This window comes from Labeo rohita, chromosome 23 (genome assembly GCF_022985175.1).
Source record: "Labeo rohita strain BAU-BD-2019 chromosome 23, IGBB_LRoh.1.0, whole genome shotgun sequence".
NCBI lineage: Eukaryota > Metazoa > Chordata > Actinopteri > Cypriniformes > Cyprinidae > Labeo > Labeo rohita.
In genome coordinates, this window is record NC_066891.1 from 11557654 (window position 1) to 11582298 (window position 24645).

Consider the following 24645-nt stretch of genomic DNA (forward strand, 5'->3'; position numbering starts at 1 on the left):
TTGTATGGTCAAAATATAATTAGGAACAGCAAAATTAATTTTTGAGTAGACTGTCCCTTTAATGCTGTGTTCTGTCCCTCACAGTGATCCAGGCCCATAACCGGTTCTCATTGTTTCCCAAAATATATCCATTGATCATTCCTGTCATCTGCGATCACACTGTTGCTTGCTCCTGCAACCAATAAAGCCTAATTAAAATAACAAAGTTCTGTCAATAAACCAGGAACAGTTGTATAATTACAGTGTGCGTGAGGACATCATAAGCAGGCAATGTCACGGCCCTAACGAAGGAAATAAATCGATTGCAACCAGACAAAAGCGTTGCTTTACGATGCCCCTCTCTTCCAACACACAAAGGCAGTCGTAAAATGCAGCCAGGGGAAAGTTTAATGACAGTCTTAAAGTGTCTGGCCCCCTTTGTCACTTTCACTGCCTTCCCCTCTACATGACAATGGAAACAGCGTTCTCTTTGCTCTCTATTCAGCCTCATTAGTCGACTCTTTCCTTCTCTCGATCTCCCATTCTCGTCTGTTCTCCCTCCGGAGACAAGTGAGTGACAGGTTTCCCCCTTAAACTGTGCATTGCACTACTGACAGACATACACACATCTCTTGCACTAAACTAATTCGTGGCGGGAGCGAGAATTGGCATTCCCACAATGCCTCCGCGAAGGCGCTTGATGGCGTGTGGAGCGCAAGGCTAAATGTCAAGGAAGGATGTTTAATTCCACAGCCCATGATTTCATCCAAAAGCAGGCAATTTCCATCATTCAGCTGCTCAGTTTTCAGGGCTGAGACTTCAGGCCGGGCTGGAGGAAGGTAACCTTTCTCACTTCCAGGCCAGAGGTGAAGATGCCAAGACCAAAGGCTGTATAAGGCCGTCCAACTGCTGAGCTGGTGCTTCTGACGCAAGGCACATCCTTGTTTCTCACTCACGTATGCCGGCTTTCTCTTCCAGCTCACATGTTGTTTTATTTAAAGGGATAGCTCACCCAAATTGAAATATATTTCTCTATTTACTCACCCACACGCTTATGATAGCTTTGTGTGAAAATGTCATTATTAGCTTGAGATCTGCTTTTTTTTAAGACTTGGAACGTTGTGCACAAGGCGCATAGACCACTTTTATGACACTTTATGAAGATTGTTGCTTTGGAAGCTTAAAGGCACAATATGTAAGCTTTTGCCGCTAGAGGGCGCATATTTAAAACAAACCAGAAACAAAGGCGTAGTTTTATGACAGCATGATTGAGTGTGGAATCATGGGAGTTGTTGTCATCCTCACAGCCGATGCAATCCGACGGGACTCTGGCAGAAATCATGTTCATTGACGAGCTAATGTATTAAAGACTTATTAAAGGGATAGTTCACCTAAAAGTGAAAATTTGACGTTTATCTGCTTACCCCCAGAGCATCCAAGATGTAGGTGACTTTGTTTCTTTAACAGAACACAAACAAAGATTTTTAACTCAAATCGTTGCAATCTGTTGGTCATATAACGGCAGTCAATGGAATCCACAGCTTTGAGACTCATGACAGTTGGACATTGCAGTGGATCAGAGGTAAAAAAAGATATAAATACTGTTCAGTTTCTTGGATAGACCGATTGTTTTGTGTCTTAACACCTCAATGTATCGGCATGAGCCACAGGGTTTAATTTGGTTTTGTCTGTGTATGTTTTTTGACTCTCAAAACCGTGGATCCCATTGGCTGCCATTATATGACTGACATACTGCAACGGTTTGAATTAAAAATCTTTGTTTGTGTTCTACTGAAGAAACAAAGTCACCTACATCTTGGATGCCCTGAGGGTAAGCAGGTGAACATCAAATTTAAATTTTTGGGTGAACTATCCCTTAAGGTCACTTTAGTATAAAGCAGGGTGGGGCTGAAACTAGGCTGCTGGAGCAATTGCTAATGTGAGACAAACGCGATACACGGCTCGAAAGCAGCGAAGCTTTTATTATGCCACAGTCGACCACTTCTGCTTGTTCTGGTCATGCGTATGTAGGAAAAAGCAGCGCTGTTTCATCATACTAGATACATTTGAGTGTGTTGAAGTGCTGTTATAATGCTACTCACGGGTGTATGACATCTTCAAAAGGCGATGCAATGACACAGTCCGTTACACTAGTTAAAATTGCTTATTTCTCTACATTATTTGGGATAATGTAAGTACACAAGTTTGATTTTTGGATATTTTAAACAAAAATCGTACATATTGTGCCTTTAAAGGCCCCAGATCCCTTTAATTATGCAGCAATTGCATGCAGGGATCCACCAGTATATAATTCAAACTTCTGTGAAGTTAAATAAATGATAACAGAATTTTAGTTTTGGGTGAGCTTTCACTTTAACAATCTGGAGGAGGCATTTCTGTGCAGCTGCAGTAGGGAGCCCACTGCCCGTGTTTTTCTCCTCCACCAAGGAGACCTACGATTCAAAGTTGAGGGCTTCTCAGTGGGGCTGTTAAAATGTACTTCTCTGTACTAAAGAGCTGTGATAGCACAACAGAGAACTCATCCATTGAAAGTAAGAGGGTGAGGCAATGAGGTATATGTGCAGAGTTTCTTCAGTTTCTTCAGTCACATGTCAGGAGTGATGTTTTTGTTCTGTCTTATAATACAAGTTTGGTTAGAGAACACTCTGTGGGGTGACTGAGGGTGTGACTGTTCCCCTCTCAAATGTAGTGATGTGGAAAGTACAGAGGAGCAATAAGTGTTTGGAATGCTATTTCTGTATTTGTCTCGCTCTCTTTCTATCATTTTGTGAATGTAATTACTGACAAAATGTAGATTTTAAAAATTCTGTCATTAATTACTCACCCTTATGTCATTCCAAACCTGTAAGACCTTTGTTCATCTTCGGAACATAAATAAAGATATTTTAGATGAAATCCGAGAGCTCTCTGACCCTCCACAGACAGCAAGGGTCCTACCATGGTCAAGGCCTAGAAAGGTAGTAAGGACATGTTAAAATGGTCAATGTGATATCAGTTGTTCAACCATAATTTTATGAAGCTATGTGAATACTTTTTGTGCACATTATGCAATATCCAAAAAAGCAATGCAAATTAAGTATAAATAGTCATGAAAGCATAAAGAATCAGTAACTGTAATAAGTATTTCATGCTTTTACAGTGAAGACAATTGTTGCATGTTCTGTTTAGTTTGTTGATAAATCACTAGGTTTTTGTTTCTCGCTGTAGATCTCACAGCGATTTCTATCAGTTCATCCTTGAAAAAGTGGCTTTTGTTCTTATATAGAACAATCCCACCATGTTCTCATGAGTGTGTATGTGTGTCTGTTTGTTTGTGCACAAGTGAATTCTGAGACACCACTGACTGAGCGCTGATCCCTGATCTCCAATTAAGTGTGCATCTCTTGTGGGGCGTGCAGGAGGGCGTGATTGATAGGTGAAAGGTGAGATAGACTCTTTGATTCGCTCTACCAGCCAGACAGAGATACAACTCATCTGAAGCTTCTCCAGATGACCTTAGACCCCAGACAGAAATGCACTGTATCTTACAGTCTCTTATAGACGACTACACTCACTTGAGCTTTATACATGTGAACCTAGCTACCAAAACGCTTCCTTCTTTCTTTCTTTTTCTTTCTTTCTTTCTTTCTTTCTTTCTTTCTTTCTTTCTTTTGTCACCTCACTTTTCTTGTAGCATTGCATTGCAGATGAATCATAAGGCCATCAATTGTTGGCTGTCTGAATGTGTAGGGTGAGGGATCGATGATTCTGGTCAGCGGTGTGGAATGGACACAGCTCTAGGTGGGTGAGTGAAGGCCATGCCCAGGTGATCCATAAAGCCTAGTTTGACACCTGCTCTAACCGGAGGCCAAAGGACTGTCTGTTCTGTCATCAGTAATGTTGAGAAAGTCTGAGATACAGGAATTTGTCGAGTCATGGCTGTACTTCTAAGTCTCCTGTTGAGAATCTTCTCTATACACTAGCTGATTACCTTCACTTTATATATTTGCAGTGTTTGCACACCAGAACAGTATATTCATCTTCTCCTTTTCTCCTTTTCTTATTTTTCATTCAGCCTTTTTTTCCTGTTCATTTTTCTTCTTCTCTACTATCTTCTTAATTTGATTTAATTCTTAATTTTCCTTCCTTTTCTTACATCTTCATTTTCATCTTTGTCTTCTTCAGCCCCTTCTTCTTAGTTTTCGTCATCTTGTTCTAAAACTTTTTTCTGCTTATTTTGCCCTTTTCAGCTCATTTTTCTTCCTGGTGTGCTGTTTTTGGTGCTGTAAACTTTGTACTGAGTAAAAATTTCTTTCTAACATTGATTTGTATACTGATTGGTGTTTTCTTTCTTGTATCTACAGCGTCATTGCAATGACGATATCATGCTGTGTTTATTGTCGTGCACGTCCAGCAGGAAACTATTTACTTTAAACTTTCATGACATTCTGTTGCTGCCGTGCAAGCACTGGTGTTTCCATCTGGAAATACAGTACAAATCTGGAAATAAAAACAAAAAAACACTCTAGTTCCGCTAATGACATCCCTGATGTCATTTGAGGGTAGGCAATTGGCACAGTGACTCAGAGACCGCTCTACTTCCTGTTGTAAATATTCCTGGAGGAAATCTTGGTAATTGTGCGTGTAGTGCTAATGTATAACATGTCCACCAGAAAAGCAGCAGAGAAGGAACATGGCGCATAGAAGTCTATGTGAATATGTATTTTGCTCATTACTAAGCAGTCTTACGAATAATCAAATGAGCACCACAGCAACACTGGTAAAATTCTAGCCTATTCCAGTTCTGTGAGGTTTCCACTGCCGTGGCAGTTTTAGATTTAATTGCAAGGCTATTCTTAGCAGGAGCGCAGAAAAAGCTCTGGAGGGCTTAGATATTTGCGAGCTGCTACACGAAATTAGGCAGTAAGCAATTCCCGCACACCCATGTTTTATTGATAGTACAAAGTATCCTCTTCACCAAATGTCATAATAAGTACCGGCTGCAGGAAATCAGACAGAAAACAGCACGCTCCGAGCAGGAGAGAGGAGCAGATAGATCTCATTTACAAGAATCCCACTAGCTATAAGCAGTAAAACTAAAAAACGCAGTCGCTGTTCATTAAAATTAACAAATAACACTAAGCTTGTGCAGTGCATTTTGGGGTCAGAAATGTAACGATAAAAAGGTTTAATAATAATCAGGTTTAGGGCTGTCATCTTAATATATTAATTTAGGTTGATTAATTATAAAGAAATTATGTGTTAAGAAAGTAATGCTATGTATCGTCCCATGGTTTGTATGGAAATTGAGAGGGTGCTCGCTGTAGATCCAAATGGGAGGAGCTGGAGCTCTAGCTCCCCCTCGCTGGAGGTAATGGATGGAGATAGACACCTAACCACACCCTAACCCTACCCCTTACGTTATCCTAAACATAACTCCACCCATTAGTTCACACATTAATGATTAATCGTGATTAATCGATTCAAAATAAAAGCTTATGTTTGCATACTATCTGTGTGTGTACTGTGTATATTTATTATGTATATATAAATACACACACATATATATATAATATAAATTATATACAAGTGTTTACATATGAATACATTCAATACATACAATCTGTTTTTTAAAATATATACATATATGTGTGTGTATTTATATTTACATAATAACTATACACACACATGTAGTATGCAAACTTAAACTTTTATTTTGAATCGATTAATCACGACTACTCATTTTGCAGCTCTACTCATGACGAAAATGTACCTGTGGGAACTTTTTCGCAAGATGCGAAGTATGTACCGCCATGTACGTTTCATGACATATTCCATGTGAAATGTCCACTGAGTGGTGCTAAAAGAGTTTTTGTTTTTCACAGGATTTGTACTCAAGGATTCCGCAACCTAAGTCGAATTTCATGCCGGCTGAGCTGCCGAGCAAGCTTGTTACGTCCGGAAAGCAAAACATATGGAGCTTTAATCATAACTGTACAAATTTGATTGATTACAAGTGCTTGCTGTTTTACTACCTCTAGTGTTCATTTCTGTTGGAAACTGCAGTGATTTGTACTTATTGGTAAGTATTTCGCGTCTTGCGAAACAGTTCCCACAGGTACGTTTTCGTCATTTGGTAACAAGGAATTTTTCATATATTACTGGAAGCATCACCTTTGTTTTTTTCCAATCAGCAGTAAGTGAAGTTAAATATAAACAAAGCAAAACTATTAATTTTGATGTTACATGGAATTTGTATCGCTCTACACATAAACATATATTTTTACCCATGTTCCGCTGTAAAGTCACTGGTCCTCTGAGATCAGAAGTACTCGGAAAGCATTTTGTGAAACAGTCGAGAGAAATGAATTTGGTTCCCAGTGGGAGGTGCTGGACAGGGTGAGAGAGGCAAGTTTGAAGAATGAGGCCAATGTAGCGCCCACCCCACACAGACACAGCTTCCCGAGCCACATCGACCAACGCTTTGATGCCAGCCTATTCTGTGATTTATTCATGCACGCCTGCCTGCTCTTCAAAAGCTTTAATTAAAGCTGGCTACAGCAGTGTCATTCCTCAACAGAGAGAACAGCCCAGCAGGCCTGCTCGCTAACACCGCGCACCGCTGAACGGAGAACCGTGTAGCACTATCACCGATAGAGCGCAACAGTGATTGGATACATTTTCACTGGCCTTGGATCTAGATGTGTGTTTCCCATTCATTTCCTCAGTGGAGATTTAAAAACAATTTATCAATAATTGAGAAATAAACAGCACTGCAAATATGATCTGAACCAGTGTTAATTTTGTGACCGAATAATTTTCATCAACAACGTTTTTTCACTGACGAAAACCAGACGATAGCGAAACAAAAACTTGTTTTAAATGACAAAAGCTATGACATTTTTGTCAATGAATAAAAACTAGACGAAAATGTTAGGGAGGGAGAATTATATCATAGCCTACTGATCTATCAGGCGGGACATAAGCTAGCATACATTTGCTGCACGTCTCATAAAATGTTCAAAAATGTCAATATCTGGCAGTAAGAGAAGAGCAGACGTATGGATAAGATAAATTTGACGATGCAAAAGAGAACTCAATTCAGTCACACACCAAAGCACTGCCTCTCACACAGTGCACGAGTACTCTTTCCCATCTCATAAATGGAGAAATACACACAAAATAATGTTGAATTGTCTGTTTTGACGAGTATTCACATAAACACACTCAGTTACGTCTTAGGTGAACGTAAACAGTTGGGAGAATATCGGACGTGTATCAGTACAATGCCTAATTTAATTGCTATTGATGTTAATCAAACAACAAAAAAAAAAAAAGAAAATCACTCAGTGCTCTTGAATGAATCACTTTAGTAGCCCTAATAAAGATTAATCTAAATTTTTTTTATATAAATAAATATGTCTGCTTGAAAGAATGAAGAATGCGGTAAACAAGTTGTTATAAAGAATGCATAATTAGCCTATATAACCATTGGCATTTTATTTATTTATTTTTTTTTTTTATGAGAAGTGGTTTTATTTAATTTTAATAAATAATGCTTAATAAATGCATTACACTGTAATTAAACCCATTAGATTTTAGCCAACTAAATCTACTGTAAATTTAGTCTACTAAAATCTTATGATATTTAGTCAAACTAAAACAATTCAGATGACTAAAACTACATGGCATTTTAGTTAAAGGCTATGACTAAGACTAAATCAAAATTTGCTTCCAAAATTAACATTGATTTGAACCTAAATTATAAAAATCAGGTCAAATATAAAAAATTGCTTTAAAAAAGCAAAAGCCTAAAAGAAATCTTCACTATCAATCCAGCAAAAAACTATTCATTTATAGCATATAGATAAAATATATATATATATATATATATATATATTTTTTTTTTTTTTTTTTTATTTATTTTTTTTTTTTAATTATTAAAATGTAAAATTAAAATGACCAAAATTAAAACATATAGTAAAACTGAACTCTTATTACAGTTTAAAATAATTGTTGTCTGTTTTCGTGGAAACTGAGATACATAAATACAGAGTTCAAAAACTAAAACAATTCAGATGACTAAAATATGACTAAGACTAAATGGAATTTTAAAGACTAAATCAAAATTTGCTGTGAAAATTCACACTGATTTGAACCTAAATTATAAAAATCAGAGAATAAGTCAAATATAAAAACTGTGTGTCTAATAAAGCCTAAAAAAATCACTATCAATCCAGTAAAAATCTATTAATATATATATATATATATATATATATATATATATATATATATATAATTACAATGTAAAATGCATAATTAAAGAATGTAAAATTAAAATGATCAAGATAAAAATTCTATAATAATATTGTGAACTATTATTACAGCTTAAAGTAATTATTGTCTGTTTTTGTGGAAACTGAGATACATTTTTTTTCAGGACCCTTTGATGAAAGAGAGTTCAAAAGAACAACATTTATTTGAAAGTATTTTGTAACAATGTAAAAGTCATTTTTGATCTTTTTTATACCACCACTTTTGATCAATTTAATGCATCCTTGATAAATAAAGTATTATTTTCTTTTTAAAAAATCTTACTGACAATGCTTCATTGGTGTGGGTGATAGCTGATTAACTTTTTTGGCTCTGTTTTATTTATTAAAAAAAAAATATTGAAACCATTTCTGATTGATGAATCTATTGAGCTGCCACTACTGGATCACAATGACCTCAGATACTTTTAGAATATTGTTGAAAATCATTTTCTCTATAGAGAAACTGAACAGCATTTTTACTTTGGAACCCAGACAGTGCGCATCGAATCTGTGATGTCATGACTACATGTTACCATTCCAGTCTCCTCTATCTGTCTGTATCTGTCTCTCTCAGGTCTGAATATCAGTTATGACATCACTGAACTTCCCTTCTGCAAAGGCCCCTCCCTCCACCATCTCTTATCCTACCCCATAAGTCTAGAAGTTGCGAGATATTGTGTGAATCACTGTAATTTATATTCTTTTTGAACTGTGTCTGCTTTTTCCCATCGTGATAACCATACAACATCTGTTTTGTGCTGGAAGGGACGAGCGTTGGTTCACAGGCAATCAGATATGAAAGAGAGAAAGGGAGAGTTTTTAAACTCACCTGCCAGAAACTTACCCTTCACATTGCCTTTCCAGCATTCCTTGCTGTGATTTTGAATGAATGTAGCTGAGAACGTGGCATAATTTAATTAACAAACTGCAAAGTTGAGCACAGAAGTTAGACTTCTTGTTTTAGTGTGTCTGGATGTCAAGGAAAAACCACCTGGAAAGTCATCATTCGCAAACTGTATAGATTTGCACATGCTTTACACTGAAGCCTAAATCAGTTATTATTTTATTTACTATAAACTCAAACCTGAAGTTATACTGCATATACAATAGCAAAACTGACCCAAACCCAGGTCCCAGACCTCTAGCACCAGCACATGGCATTGCAAAGGAAGTGGAATTGCATCTACTAGAAAGCCCCTTATGCATGCTTGACTGTGTGTGTGTGTGTGTGTGTGTGTGTGTGTGTGTGTGTGTGTTTGGAAAGTTGTGATGCATCACTCTTCCTGAGGCTGTCATTATGACTTCGGGGTATGTTATGCTGAATGCTGATTCAGTAGAGATTGACAGGCTGCTGTGTGTGTGATGCGCATCTGCACTGGATAGCGTGTGTGTGTGTGTGTGTGTGTGTGTGTGTTTTCTCTCATATTCAGAGAGTGTGTGCGTTGTTTTGTGAGTAAGCACCTTTGAGTATCTAGCCATGCATCAGTATTTGTTATATATCAGGTCTTATGCTGCGCATTATGTGTTTGCATGAATGACTCTGTGTGTGAGTATCGGTGTCCATGTTTGTATAAATGTCAGTTGGCGGTAGCTGGCCGTCAGAAGTGGTGTCTGAAAGCCTGATGGGTAATTGATGACAGCACATGCTCACTCCCTCCTGTGGAGCTTGGCTTCAGCCTGCTTACCTCCCTGATCTTCAAAAGCTCACTCGCTTTCTCTCTTTCTCTCACACACACACATATACTCACAGGTTGAGAGCAGAGAAAAACAACAAGTGTTGCATTAATCAAACGGCCTCTTCTTTCCAAGGGAATTGTAGCACTTTAGAGGAGCTGCCTGGTCTGCTGCTTTAGTAGCACTAGATCACCCAGCCAAACATTTCACCCTCTCTAATGCGTTTTGATGACTTTTCTTCAGCAGGAGTTACAGCAATTATAATTCAGATGCTTCGCTTTTGGATGCATCTTGCTCAGAGCTATACGGCGGTATCAAAACGTTTTTGGACACTTAAGCCATGCTTAAAAATGTATGAATGTTATTGCATTAGAGAAGAGATTATCAAACCAAGTAGCATTTCTTTTACACTGATATAGCACGAGCACACTTTTTAAAGCTGAACATTTCACAAAAAAGTTTTGGAGTTAAAAATGATGAAACAATAGATACACTCTTGAGTTTAGACAGAAAGCACACCAAGTTGAATTCATTTCTCAGACATTTGCTGTGAAATTCATACATTTTTAAGTGTTGCCCAAAAACTCATTTTAGGGCCTTTGGACAGTATAGTCAAGAAACTTCCTACATACTGCCAAGGGAAATTTTTCAGAGCAGCGCTGTCTGTGGATGGGTTACATTTTGACCGCTCTAAATATAAAACTAAATATGTGGATGCTGTTAGCTTTGGTTAATGAAGGATCTCTTGAGGTTCTGAATGAGCCCATGTGCAGATTGAAGGCCAAAGCTGATTATTCTCTCAGCTAACCTGTTGAGACTGAATCACAGTAAGTTGTTCTGAATACACGCTTTCTGCATTTCCATATTAATCTGTCACGTTTAGGCCTCTGAGAAACATGGCCTCCTGTCATGGTGCTTTGATAACAGTAGTTGGCATTTCCCTGCAACATATAAATATGTATAATTCTGATAAGTATAATTGAATGGCTTATGTACACAGAGAGTGAGACAGAAATCTTACAGTCTAGACGCACAGTTTGTCTCACACCCCTGAAGATGGCCATGCACTCCTTCAGCTCCCTCAAATTGAAAAGTGGTGCATTAGGAAGGTCTCTGAGTAGATAAAAGCAACATCGAGTAACTTTTGCTCTCCACTGATAAGTAAGGTACAGAGACCTTTGACCTGCAAGCTTCACCCCAATTCCACAAGCTTATTCCAAGCTCGAGATGGCCCTGAGCCCTGTACATTTTCAGCTCATGAATCTTTACTCATCCTTGTGTAAGACAAGGATCCATTATAAGATGTTATTGTTTGTTGTTTGATGTTTCGCTCTGAAGGTACATTTAGGTTGGTCTCAGCAAACACTTATGTTTGGAATGTTCTGTTCTTTCATGCTCAGGCCTATTGCTAGGAGCTATACAGTAAAGCAATGAACAAAAACATGAACTCATTAAAGGAGTTCACTTCCAGAACAAAAATATACAGATAATTTACTCAAACGTGTTTGTGTCTTTCTTTCTTCAGTCGAGAAGAATTTATGTTTCTTGAGAAAAAAAATTTCAGGACTAATCTCTATATAGTGGACTTCAATGGTGCCCCTAAGTTTGAACTTCCAAAATGCAGTTTAAATGCAGCTTCAAATGCCTCTAAATGATCCCATCCAAGGAAGAAGGATCTTATGTAGCAAAACAATCTGTCATTTTCGAATCAAATTGACAGTTTATATACTTTTTAACTTAAAACACTCGTCGATTTTCATGATATGACCCATTTAAATAAAAAAAAAAAAACATATTAAAGACAAAATATAGTTGTGTTATATGGTAATGTGTGTTTTTGGTTTTGAAGTGATGTGGTTGAAATCTGATTAGGATTATTGTAACTCAAGGTGCAGACTCCTCCAGTGTCTTCCATTTAGCTTCCCATTCTTGTATCTCAGGCCCGATCCCACAGCAGGCATCACGGCGAGCAGATTAATGACTTAAACAGTTCCGACATGGTCCCAAGCTCACCAAGAAACCAAAAGAGTGAGAGAATGAATGTGGTGCAGCAGGAAGTCTTTCAGAATGACATTCACACAGCAAGTTGAATGAAAGCAGCATCAGGATGAAGATGACATGATAGAATAGGAAACAAAGAGAGAGAGATAGGAGATGGGATTAGAAGCAGAATTAATTAGTGTTAAGGTCAGCACATGACAAATTGTGGTTTTATAAAAAGCGGGAATGAAAGCGAGATGGGCAAACAGACGTAGCAACTACCCATGGCACTTGACAAATCGGTTGAGGGAGAACGAGAGAGGATTGTGCATGACAGATTTTGACTGGCATCTCTAATTAAAAGGTGCTGTCAGGGGCCACAGTGCGGGGAGAGAGGGGCCCCATCAGCCCCCGAGACTCGTCCCCGGAAATGATTGATGAGCAATTGCAAGATAAACAAGACGCCCCATGAGCTGAGCTGCAAACTGATGTATGCAGTATTATAAATAAATCTGCACCAGAAAGAAATGATAAAATAAACAAGACAATGCAGGCAGACAATGACTTGCCGTTTCCAGAGAGGCAGGGCTGTTTGGGAACATGGGGAGTGTGTGTGAGAGAGAGAGAGAGAGAGAGAGAGATAGAAGTATAATATGTTTGCTGCCGTGCTGGGCTGAAGTGATGGCTGGCTAACAGACGCTAACAGCAGCTGGTTTCATGGCTGAGACTTTGCTGAAGCGCCTGAACTCCCACACTCCCAACTCGCACGCAACAAAACTGCAGCCTCCTGGGACCCAGCCAGACTCTGCCAGCTATAGATGCACCTTAATGTGTGCGCCTGTAGCTTTTCACTAAGCATGCATGCCCTCGCAGACGAGGTGTGTGTGTATGTGTGAACGCACAGCCGAGTGCGAATGAGTGTTCTTGCAGTGCCTCCTCGCTCTGCAGTTATTAGTTGTTGGGAAACATGTGTACTGTCATAAAGAGAAGCGAGCTGGGAGCTCTTCAGATATGTACACGGTATCATTATCAACCAGAGGGCAGTGGGATGGTAAAGTGAGAATGAATTATGAATGGAAAGTTGAGGATGTTCTTGCGCATGTTTTCCCCACAGGACGTGCTCCACCGCTCATTTGCATCAGCGAGGCGCTACTGGTCGTAGGTCTATATGAAATATACAGATCTCTTTTTCTCCCTTGACAAACAAAGCCGAGTTTTAGTATATATAAAGTTGACGTGAATAGAAAATTGACCCTATTTGAGCACGTTTTAGAAAGGCTACATACGGTACAACTGGGGAATAAAAGATGCTAAATAGCTACTTGGCTACTGGTAACAGCACTTTCTTAATGCACTTTTTTTTTCTGGTCCTAATGTATGATTCATTGCTAGATGTTTATATATATATATATATACATATATATACAAAAAACATTTTTTGGCTTTCATCTTAATGCAGTAAGGCCTTGCAGACTATTAATCAATGTTAACTAGGTTATACAAGCATTTAATAATCATGCACAGTAAGACCAGGAACATATATTAAGAAAGAACTAAAATCTTTAATGTATTTAAAATTTTGAAATTGCTAGAAAACCGCAATGTAAAGGTGCACTGGGATACATAAAGATGTTCTGGAGGTTGCACTTGAGCTTAAGCCCATTTTTAATGACCCAGTCATTTGGGATAAATTGGGAATTTTAAAAAATAATATAGAAAGGTCAGTTTAAGGAGAATTTCACTTCCAGAACAAAAATATATAGATAATTTACTCACTCCCCTGTCATCAAAGATGTTCATGTCTTTCTTTCAGTCATAAAGAAATTATGTTTTTTGAGGAAAACATTTCAGGATTTCTCTCCATAGTGAACTTCTATTCTGGTTCAAGACAGTTAGGGTATGTTGAAAAACTCCCATCTCACTTTCTCCTCCAACTTCAAAATTGTCCTACATTGCTGTTTTACCTTTTTTCGTAAAGGGCGTTTGATCTTCTTTGCACATCCGCTTTGTAAACACTGGGTCGGTACCTGTGCAGCGATGTAGGGTACTTTGGAAGTTGGAGGAGAAAATGAGATGGGAGTTTTGCGACATACCCTAACTGTAGGGTAGTCTTGAACCGGAATACACTGGAATGATACCGATCATTTTGCTAAATAAGACCCTTCTTTCTTGGCTGGGATTGCTTAGAGCCATTTGAAGCTGCATTTAAACTACATTTTGGAAGTTCAAACTTGCAGGCACCATAGAAGACCGCTATATGAAAAGAAAATATGTTTTCCTCAAAAAGCATAATTTGTTTGCGACTAAAGAAAGAAAGACATAAACATCCTGGAGGAAAAGAGAGTGAGTAAATTATCTGTACATTTTTGTTCTGAAAGTAAACTTCTTTCTTTCCTTTATAATACATCTGAATATACAATATCATATATAAAAACACAACATCCAAAAGTTTTGGGTCAGTAAGAGTATTATTTTTTTTTTTTTTAAAGAAGTCTTAAGTACTAATACTGTGAATTATTATTCTATTTTAAAATAACTGTTTACTATTTTAAACATATTATAAAAATTAATTCATTCCTGTCATGGAAAAGCACCCATTACTCCCGTCTTCAGTGTGACATGATCCTTCAGAAATTATTCTAATATTTTGAGTTGGCTGATTTCTTATTAGTATCGAAGTTTAAAACAGTTGTGCTACTTAATTTTTTTTGTGGAAATTCAGGGCTTTTTTTTTCTTTAAAAAATGGAAGTTTATTAAATGAAATTTATTTAAAATAGAAATGCTTTAAATAGTTTAGAAGTCTAGAATGTTGCTTTTGTAGAAGATGCTTTTGAGCAATAGGGAGAAGTTACACATGAAGTATATTCTGAAACGCATATGTGACCCTGGATCACAAAACCAGGCATAAGGGTCAATTTTTCAAAATTATACAAAATAAATACAGCTGATAAATAAGCTTTCCATTGATGTATGGTTTGTTAAAAATCTATAATTTTGACCCATACAATGTATTTTTGGCTATTGCTACAAATTTACCCCAGCGACTTAAGACTGGTTTTGTGGTCCAGGGTCACATATATGTGAATATTCCAAAAGACAACTATTTGAAAATCTGAAATCTGAGGGTTCAAAAAAATTTTAATATTGAGAAAATCGCTATTAAAGTTTCCAAAATGAAGTTCTTAGTAATGAATATTACTAATCAAAAATTATGTTTTTTATATTTACGGTTGGAAATTTACAAAAATATCTTCATGGAACATTATCTTTACTTAATATTCTAATTATTTTTGGCATAAAAGAAAAATAGATAATTTTGACCCATACAATGTATTGTTGGCTATTGTTACAGATACACCCTTACTACTTACAACTGGTTTTGTGGTCCAGGGTCACATATATGTTTCATCTAGCTTAAAAAATGCTAAACATATTGCTGATTCTGCAAGGGATATGTAAATATATGAAGCAGAACTGTAAGTCACATTACAGAGGTAAAATGGGTTTCAAATTCCATTTCATGGCAACTTCAAGCCTTCTTTTTACACTCTGCATGGCCATGAACACCCTTATACAAGTGTGTGAGGTGTGTGTACAAGTGTGTGACCCGTATACACTGGTGCAGTGCTGCTTCTCTCTGCCTTGAGTCAGCCTTCTTTGTACTTCTGCTGAATGAGTCCCACAGCACTAAAATTTCTCTTCCTCTCCCTCCCCACCCAACCCCATCTTCTTTCTTTCTTTCTTCCTTCCATCCACCCCTACTCTTTCCTTTTCCCTCACTTCTGGATCTAGGCCACAGAATGGGTCGATGATCCTCTACAATAGGAAGAAGGTGAAGTACAGAAAGGATGGCTACTGCTGGAAAAAAAGGAAAGATGGGAAGACCACGCGGGAGGATCACATGAAGCTCAAAGTACAAGGAGTGGAGGTGAGGCCGATCGTCCGTCAACTCTCTTCGAAATCGTTGGGGTGCAAATAATGGGCACACTTAAGAAAAGAAGCCCGCGGTTTAGTAGTTGTTGCACACGCTCTGCAAGTCCCCAAGTCGGCTCCAACTTTTTCTAGTCCACATTTGAGAATGAAAAAATACACCTCAGCAGCTGAGTTTAGTTTTCCCTTGATAGCAAACAAAATGGAAGCAATTGTTTGTACCTTATTAAGCTCGGGATGTTTGCTCTGCTCCAGAGTGCCGGCATTAATCTTCCCCCATGCTGGGAACCACTGCCATCACAGGTAGACTGCAGGGCCCTTTTCTGCTTTTCCGCGCCCTGGCACGGCCCCGCTGTGTGTGTGTGAGAGTGCTCTTTGATTTATCTCCACTCATACACACATATACACGCTCACCAAACAGCGTGGGTGCTGGATCCAGAGTTTTACTCTTTTGTTTTTTGGTGTTTGAACTGAATATCTATCACTTTGTACCGTGTCCTCTGGATAGTTGAGCATGCTGGGGTCATGTGATATTGTTTTGCATATGCAAGCCCAAACTCTTATTATACAGTCATATAATTGACAAAACACGCACAAAGAATATTTGATACACTTGCCAAGACGTGCATTATTCTCTGCTTGCTCTCTTCATGGAGCTCTCATTAGACAGTGAACAGACCTCACTTAACAACCGAATCTCTGCCAATCATTTTTTGGCAGTGTGTTTCCTCACAGCAGATGTTTCAGAGGAAGTTTGGAGTTTCTACCAATTATCCATTAAATTCACCAGCTTTACCTCTTAAAGGCATAGTTCTCAAAAATTACTTTAACTTATTGTCTAAACTAGAACAATTTTGCATCACACAAGATGTTTAAGAGAATATTTGCACTTTTGTTTTCCATACAATATTGCAAAACAGATTTTCAAATTCCAAAAATGGCAGAAATCAATCATAAGACTATACACCTTGTGCTGTGAACTTTATATCATCTGGACTCATATTGTAGGAAAAGTCCAAAATTTAAATAGTTTTTTCGAAGTTTTATATAAAACAACGATTATTAAAGTACACTCTAAAAAGTTTTCACCAGTTTCAACTTAAAAATTTAAGTTCAGCAGCTGACTTAACATTTTTAAGTTAAATCAACTTAAAAGTACAAGTAATGTCAACAAGTTAAATCAACAAGTTATTTCAGCTCTACACTAAATGAGTTAAAATGACTTGTACTATTAATTGATTTAACTTATGAGTTGACATTACTTGTACTTTTAAGTTGATTAAACTTAAAATTTTAAGGCAGCTGCTGAACTTAAGTTTTTAAGTTGAAACTGGTGAAAACATTTTTCAGTGTATGTTTTACAAAGAAACACTATTTCAGTATTTCTACTAAAAATGTTTACTTCCGTGTGTTACTTTCCTTTCTTTGTAAATGTTTTAAAGTAAAAATCCTCAATCCACATTTCTGCTTTTTCACACACATGTACTGTACAGGACATGCAACAACCAATGACATTTGGCATCATTTGAGAGAGTTTGGCTAGCGATTCTTCACACAAAGCTATTATGACTGTGGGCGACTTGAAATATGTGACCCTGGACCACAAAACCACTCTGAAGTAGCACGGGTATATTTGTAGCAATAGCCAAAAATACATTGTATGAGTAAAAATGATGATTTTTTTAATGCCAAAAATCATCATGTTCCATGGTCCAGGTTCAAATTTACTACTTTTGTTGTGCTTTTGTGGTACATTTAGCATTTTGGAGCTTGACGGCCCCTAGCAGATGTGTGTGGCTTGGATGATTTTGCAGATCATCTCTTTGTGTTCAACAGAAGAAAGAAAGTCATTCAGTAAATGATGACAGAATCCTCATTTTTGGGTGAACTGTTCCTTAAAGGACATTTACAGTGCTAAAAGTTTCTCAACGCACCAGCCGGCGGAGTCTTGTAAAGTTCAGATATATGTGAGAAATGCTGCAGAGATCTTTATAGGCCTCTGTCATCTCTGAGGTGTCCTCTGACCCACACACAGACTGAATTCTGCTAAAAGATCTCGTTTGAGCTGAGGTAACTCAGAGTTGAACTCACTCACTGAGCTGAAGAAACACTCAAATAAACCCCTCTCTCTCTTCTTTTCTCCCTGTCTCCTCTTCCTTTATATCTCTCAGCCAGCACCGCCTGCTGTCATCTGGCAGGCTTATCCTCTAACATGCCTCCATATGTTTTTTCCTGTGTAAATGGCTGTGGCTTACAGTGGGCTAATTTCAGAAGGGTGGCAAGAAGGCTTTGGGTACTAAGGTGGACTCAGCAGAAAATTGCATGTCTGGCAAGTGCAGAAAAAAAGAGTGCACAGTGCGAACACTTCCTAGCTCACAGCAGGCTTAAAGGGATAAGACAGAAGGAGATGTTTAGAGGAAGGTTCAAGTTGTTCTTTTTCCTAAAATGTAACCGTGGCTTTCTCTGGATAAAATATAACCACAGCTTTCTCTGGATAAAGCCAGCTGGACATTCTGATAAAGAGGATACAGGAACATTTCCTTTCATGTTTCATATAAGAATTAAAGTATGATGGTTTGAAATGGCAAATGGGTGAGTGAATAATGACTTTAAATTGTGCTGAAATTAGGGCTGTCACTAGGGATTATTTTGGTAGTTGAGTCAATTGGTCGATTATTCTGATGATTTATCGAGTAATCTGATATTTTTTTTTGTGGTAATAAAAATAGACCCAAGCGAACAACAGACTTGAAATGACTCAAAATACATATATAATAGCAACAAGGCAATAATAATAGGTTCAAATAAAATATTAAAAGCAAGTAATCATATAAAAAGCAATGGTAAACAGTTTAAATACATAATGTAATAATATAATCATAACATTAGGTATTGTATCAAATGCGTGCAGAGGGTGTCAACAGCCTGACAATTGTTTTTACATTTTACAGTGTGATCTATTTAAAGGGGTCATCGGATGCCCATTTTCCACAAGTTGATATGATTCTTTAGGGTCTTAATAAAAAAAGTCTATAGTATACTTTGCTTAAAAATTCTCAATGGTTGTGTAAAACAACACCCTTTTTACCTTGTCAAATGAGCTCTGCAAAAATCATCCCATTCTGAGGGATTGTTCCTTTAAATGCAAATCAGCTCTGCTTGCCCCGCCCCTCTCTTCTCTCTGTGGAGTGAGAGCTGCTCTGAGAGATTGTTTACTGTAGCCGCATTAAGCGCGTTTAGCCACGAAACTTGTAATATTTTGTGCATCTTTAGAAATTAGTTTAATAATGCTTTTCATGGATTCTTATCCATGGAATACGCCACTTCTGGTATTTTGCCGGTAAATCATCATGGGTAAAATGCACTAAAGGATTTTTTTAATAACTGAGTACTCCAATTTAATTGAGGAATCGTGACAACCCTAGCTATAATAGTAATAATAGTAATAATAATAATAATAATTGAAAATTTTATAGTTTTGACTTCTTATAAGTTAACATTTGGGGTTTTTTTTAGTAAGGTGATTTTTTTTTTTTTTTGACTGTAATGTTTACATTAAAAAATTGCATATAGTTGTAATGATTAGTCCACTGAACGGAAATTGTAATGAGAACCCAAGTGCAGCTTTATTTAATCCAACCGTGAACAGGAGCACAAACAATGAACGAAGACTTGACTTGACTTGACTAGAATGCAGATATGGAACTACTCACCAAACAGAGGTTACATACATTCAATACACAAGAAGAGACAATGGCAACATGAGGGCAACTTATAGCAAACAATAAGGGTCACATGCCATAAACCAACCAAAGGGAACCAAGGCACATGACTAAAGCAACCAATGAGCAAACAAATCTGATTATCACATGACAAGACAATAACCAATCACAACATGACACATAAACTAAGGAACCAGTAGCAAGAATACAAGAGGGCAAAGGAATCACATGACTAGACAGGGACCATGACTAAACTCCAAAATAAAAGACATGAAAACAAGAAAACATGAACATGAACCAAAACCCAAACCCCACGTTACATAACATGTAGCATAACCTACATAAAAAAAAAAAAAAGTTTGGGGTCATACAATTTTTAAAGAAATTAATACTTGTATTAAGCAAGGATTAAATTGATTAGAATTGTAAACAATTACATAAATAGTAAATAGACAATATTACACTGATACAAAATATTTCTATTTCAAATAATTACTTTTCTTGTGAATTTTCTGTTCATCCTTGTATATTGAAGAAAATGTGTCATCGTTTTCACAAAATACTAAGCAGCACAACTGTATTCCAAATTAATAATAAAATGTTTCTTGAGCACCAAATCAGCATATTAGAATGCTTTCTGATAAATCTTGTGAGACTGGAGTAATGATGCTGAAAATATAGCTTTTCCATCACAGAAATAAATAACATTTTAAAATACCCAAAAATAGAAAAGTGTTTTTTTTAATTGTTGTAGTATTTTACAATAATACTGTTTTTACTGTATATTTAATATAACATAAACGCAGCCTTGGTGAGCATAAGAGGCCACTTTCAAAAACACAAAAAAATCTCTGCGTAAAACCCTAAACTTTTGATATATATATATATATATATATATAGTTTGGTATTTTAGTTTGGAAACACTTCAGTATAGGGACCAATTCACACTGTTAACTAGCAACTTATTAGCATGCATATTACTAGCATATTGGTTGTTTATTAGTGCTTATAAAGCACCTATTCTGCATGACCATATTCTACATCCCTAATCCTACCCAGTACCTAAATTTAACAACTACCTCACTAACTATTAACAAGCTGCAAATTAGGAGTTTATTAAGACAAAAGTTGTAGTTAATGGTTTGTTAATACTGAGAATTTGACCTTAAAATAAATTGTGACCAACCATTTTTAATTGAATAATTGAAGAAATAATCCATAGATTAATATTTATCAAATGATTTTTAGTTGCAGCCCTATTTTTAAGTAAACTATCACTTTAAGAAATCCCCATCTGTGTCTGTGAAGACATTACAGTCAAATGACCGCGTCTCCATAGGTGAAGCATAATGAGGCCTCCGATCAGATGGCTCCAGCAGCGAGTGGACTCCGACGGTCCTGTGTTTCTCTCCTCCTGCTATGAGCAGCAGTATAATAGGGGAGCGGCCACTCAGTACGCCCTCCCAGCGCACCCCAGACCGAGCGCGGAGCGATCAATCAGAGCTGTGCTCTTCAGGATAATAACCTTGCCCTATCAGTCTGCCTCAGACCTGTTTACTGCAAACGCAAATAAATGACGTGACCTTCACCTTCAGAACCATTTCACCGAGGGCTTTTTCTCCAGGAGGGGTGCGTGAACGAGAGGTGTCATATTGTGTGGTCTGTGTGTGTTTGAAACAAAGGCTGGTAAAACTCTGTGTCTCTGAGCTACATGGCTATTCCTTTAAGTGGCGACTGTGGTGGCTACCCAGCCTCTTTTACTCTCCCGCTATCTCCCGCTGTCTCTCTCCATAGAACAGATGAACCTTGAGTCCACAGTAAAACTCCTTGTTCCCTAAAATTGGAGCAAGACGTGTGTTACAGCATTAGTACTTAACAGGGCGTGAAATAGCAGCCTGGCTTCCTGACGTCTCCCCATCACTTCAGGTGAGAGTGTAGACGGTGAGATAGATGAGCATCCCCTCTTCCTCCACTTACTCGTTCCCACAATGCAACAGGGCCACCTGAAAACGGCATGTCCATTACTAGCTATCTAGTTTCTTTCCTGGTTGTAGCTGACGTCTTCCTCTTCTGACCCTCAGCTGCAAAGGCCTAATCAAGAAGTCAACCACCCGTGATCCCAGCACACAGCAGACTCATCTATATTCCTAATAATTCCTGGCTACCTAACCGCTTTCAAGGATAGCTGTTTTGTCTTTCTATTACATGGCTTTTTAGCACCATCAATTCAAGGGGTGAATCTGATGAATAATGTTGCAAGAAAAGTGCTGAAAAGTGGAAAAGTTAAGTGTGACATACACAGGTAGCTGATCTCAACTCTTTGTGTCTGTGCCGTAAATTCTGGCTGACTTGAGGGATCATCACAATTCAGTTTGTATTTGTGTGGCACATTTTACAATGCATTGTTCCAAAGATCCAAAGCAGCTCTACAGAAATTTAGGAAATAGAGAGGAAAAAGATGTCTTAAAAACCCCAGTGACAATTATTTTATTTTATTTTATTTTATTGAAAATGCATAAGGGGGTTATCCTACCTTGACAGTCATTTATTATACATTTTTCAAGCAAAAGAACATTTTGTTTTAGTATTTTGATATCAGGGTTGAGATCCTAGCTCAACTCTGATCTAATTCTTTATTAACAAAGTACATTAACAATTAACATAAGGGTGGTTGAGGAAGAATGCTTACTTAGACACTCTATTTCTAATTTTAATCTGCTCTTTCCCTCTGTCTTTCTCTGTGTGACTAGTTCTCTTCTGGATCTTATACTATTCTTCTTATTTATTTTTACAATCTAATATTGTCATGGTAAACCTTATTCATTTTTTTATTATTATTTATTTATTTTAGAATATATTAATTTACACAATCTTCTTAAAAATACTACATGATATTAATAACCACTGATGCTGTGCAGGATCTGTAAGTTTTTATAAAAGAAAGTACAAAGTAGAATCAAGGGCTTTAAAGCCGGACCTCCATGAATGCAACTATGCTTTCAGTTTCTGTCCAGTGTATAATCAGATCTTTTCTAATGTTCTATCGCCTTGTTTGCCCTTTAAACCTCCTAGATGTGACTTTACTTCACTTGCTAAGGACCTGATGAAAGGAATACAATGTCTGTTAAAGAATTCAGTCGTGGTACAAGCATATTTTAGCTTGGCCCTAAATAAATTAGTTGTTAATTAACTTAATATATATTCACTAGGTAGAAAAGTTAGGGCAGGAGCAGAGTATTTTAATTATAGCCACACATAGATTAGTTGCATTATTGATTTATATTGATTAACCACGCAAACGTTTTATTTAGAACAAAGAGTGTTGTACTTGAATTTGTTTCTGAATGCTCTTCTGTAACTGCCCTTCTGTTTTAAACATTCAAGACACATTTTGTGCTTTAAAAAACATTCAGCTAGTCACTCCCAACAGGGCTTTGCAATGAAAAATGCTTCAGGTAATTGAATGAATGCTACATGGTTCAGTTAAGTAATTTTTCAGGACAAAGCACTAAAACAGGCAGTTTTCAGAGGTTTTTATTTAGTGTTGTACTAAGTTTTTGTCATAGTTTTAATTATTGTTATTATGCATATTACACTCTTAAAATAAAAGGGTCTTTAATGGCATCTTTGCTTACGTGAAGAACTTTTACCAAAAGGTTCTTTATAGTTAAAAAGGGATCTTTAGAGTGTTAAAATATTCTTCACATAAAGAAAACAAATGGTTCTTTTAAAGGGAACCTATTAGGACTTGAATGGCTTAATATAGCATAAATGATGTCTTTCACTGAAATGTAGTAGAAAACCCATAAAAGATTTACATCATTTTAAAAAACTACTTCATTTTGTACATATTTTGGAGTATGGTGGGGAGCCATTATGATGTGAAATGGTTGCACTTGGTAAGCTACTGGTGCCACCTATTGCTATTTTTACCGCAACACAAACTTATTATTATTGAGTGAAATTCACGCTGAGAAACTCCTTCAGTGGCTGCAGCGTCATGATATGCATCAACATGTTTACATCCTGTCAGGATGGCATCTAGCGTTTCTTGTCTCTGCCCTTTGTAAGCTCTTTCAGCAGCTGTGGTCTACTAAAAGTCGCATCAGGGCTAAAGTGGAGAGAGCAAGATTCACTTTTACATGTTGTTTGAACTGAAATGTGTCTTGGCAGTGTGTGTACACAACCACCCTATAATGATAAAAATCTACCCAGTGATTTTTTAAATCCCCATAAATCATAAACCCATTCTCAAATCAAGCCATTCTCAGATTCTTGGCAGAGTGATGTAGTTCTACACATGCCCCTCCCACGATTGTTAATTGACACGGGGGTTTTAACACAGACCCGCCCTAAGTGAGCTGTAAACAGTCCGCCATTGTTTTGACGCTGGAGCAGGTGTAGACAAGAATTTTCTAAGCAATTGAGGTGTTTTGTTGTTGGATGTAATAATAAACATAGCAGTCGTCATTTACTCCCGACATCTGAGCCGTTGAAAATGCGGTGAATTACTCTTGTTTTTGAAGGAAATGCACCCCCCGATCTACATAAATGTGTCTATGTTCGCACAAATCATACGTAATCCATCTTAATAATATGCTAGTTAGCAAGTTCCATGATAAATGCGGCTAAACTTAGTCTCACTCTCCCCACAGAAGAGAGGGGTAGGCTGAGCAGGGCTCATTAGCACTTAAAGGGACATGCACCGAAATGTGTCGCTGTGAACAGAGCTGTTTTTGACCAGGTAAAAAGGATGTTGTTTTACACTACCACTGAGAAATTTTAACCAAAGTATGTTATGTACTTTTCATTAAGACCCCAAATAGTCATATCAGCTTGTGGAAGAAGGCATCTGATGACTAATTTAATAACCTGGGTTCCCTGAAAGGTTCTGTGAGGAACCAAAAATGGTTCTTCTATGGTGTCATTGTGAAATCCCCCTTTGTTAATGACCATTTCTGTAATTTTGACAAGATTAACATTGTTTAGGAATTGTGTATGTAGAAGGAGAAAGATTGTAGCCAGTGAACGCCCTACCATTACC

The 24645-nt window shown here is 37.3% G+C and overlaps 1 protein-coding gene across 1 annotated transcript in view; it reads left to right on the top strand.

Annotated features, from left to right (window-relative positions):
* The window catches only part of camta1a (calmodulin binding transcription activator 1a), a 409862-nt gene that overhangs the window by 216264 nt on the left and 168953 nt on the right, over positions 1–24645 (top strand). Inside the window, 1 exon segment of the mRNA XM_051096020.1 lies at positions 15742–15877. Coding sequence (XP_050951977.1) covers positions 15742–15877 — 136 coding nt within the window.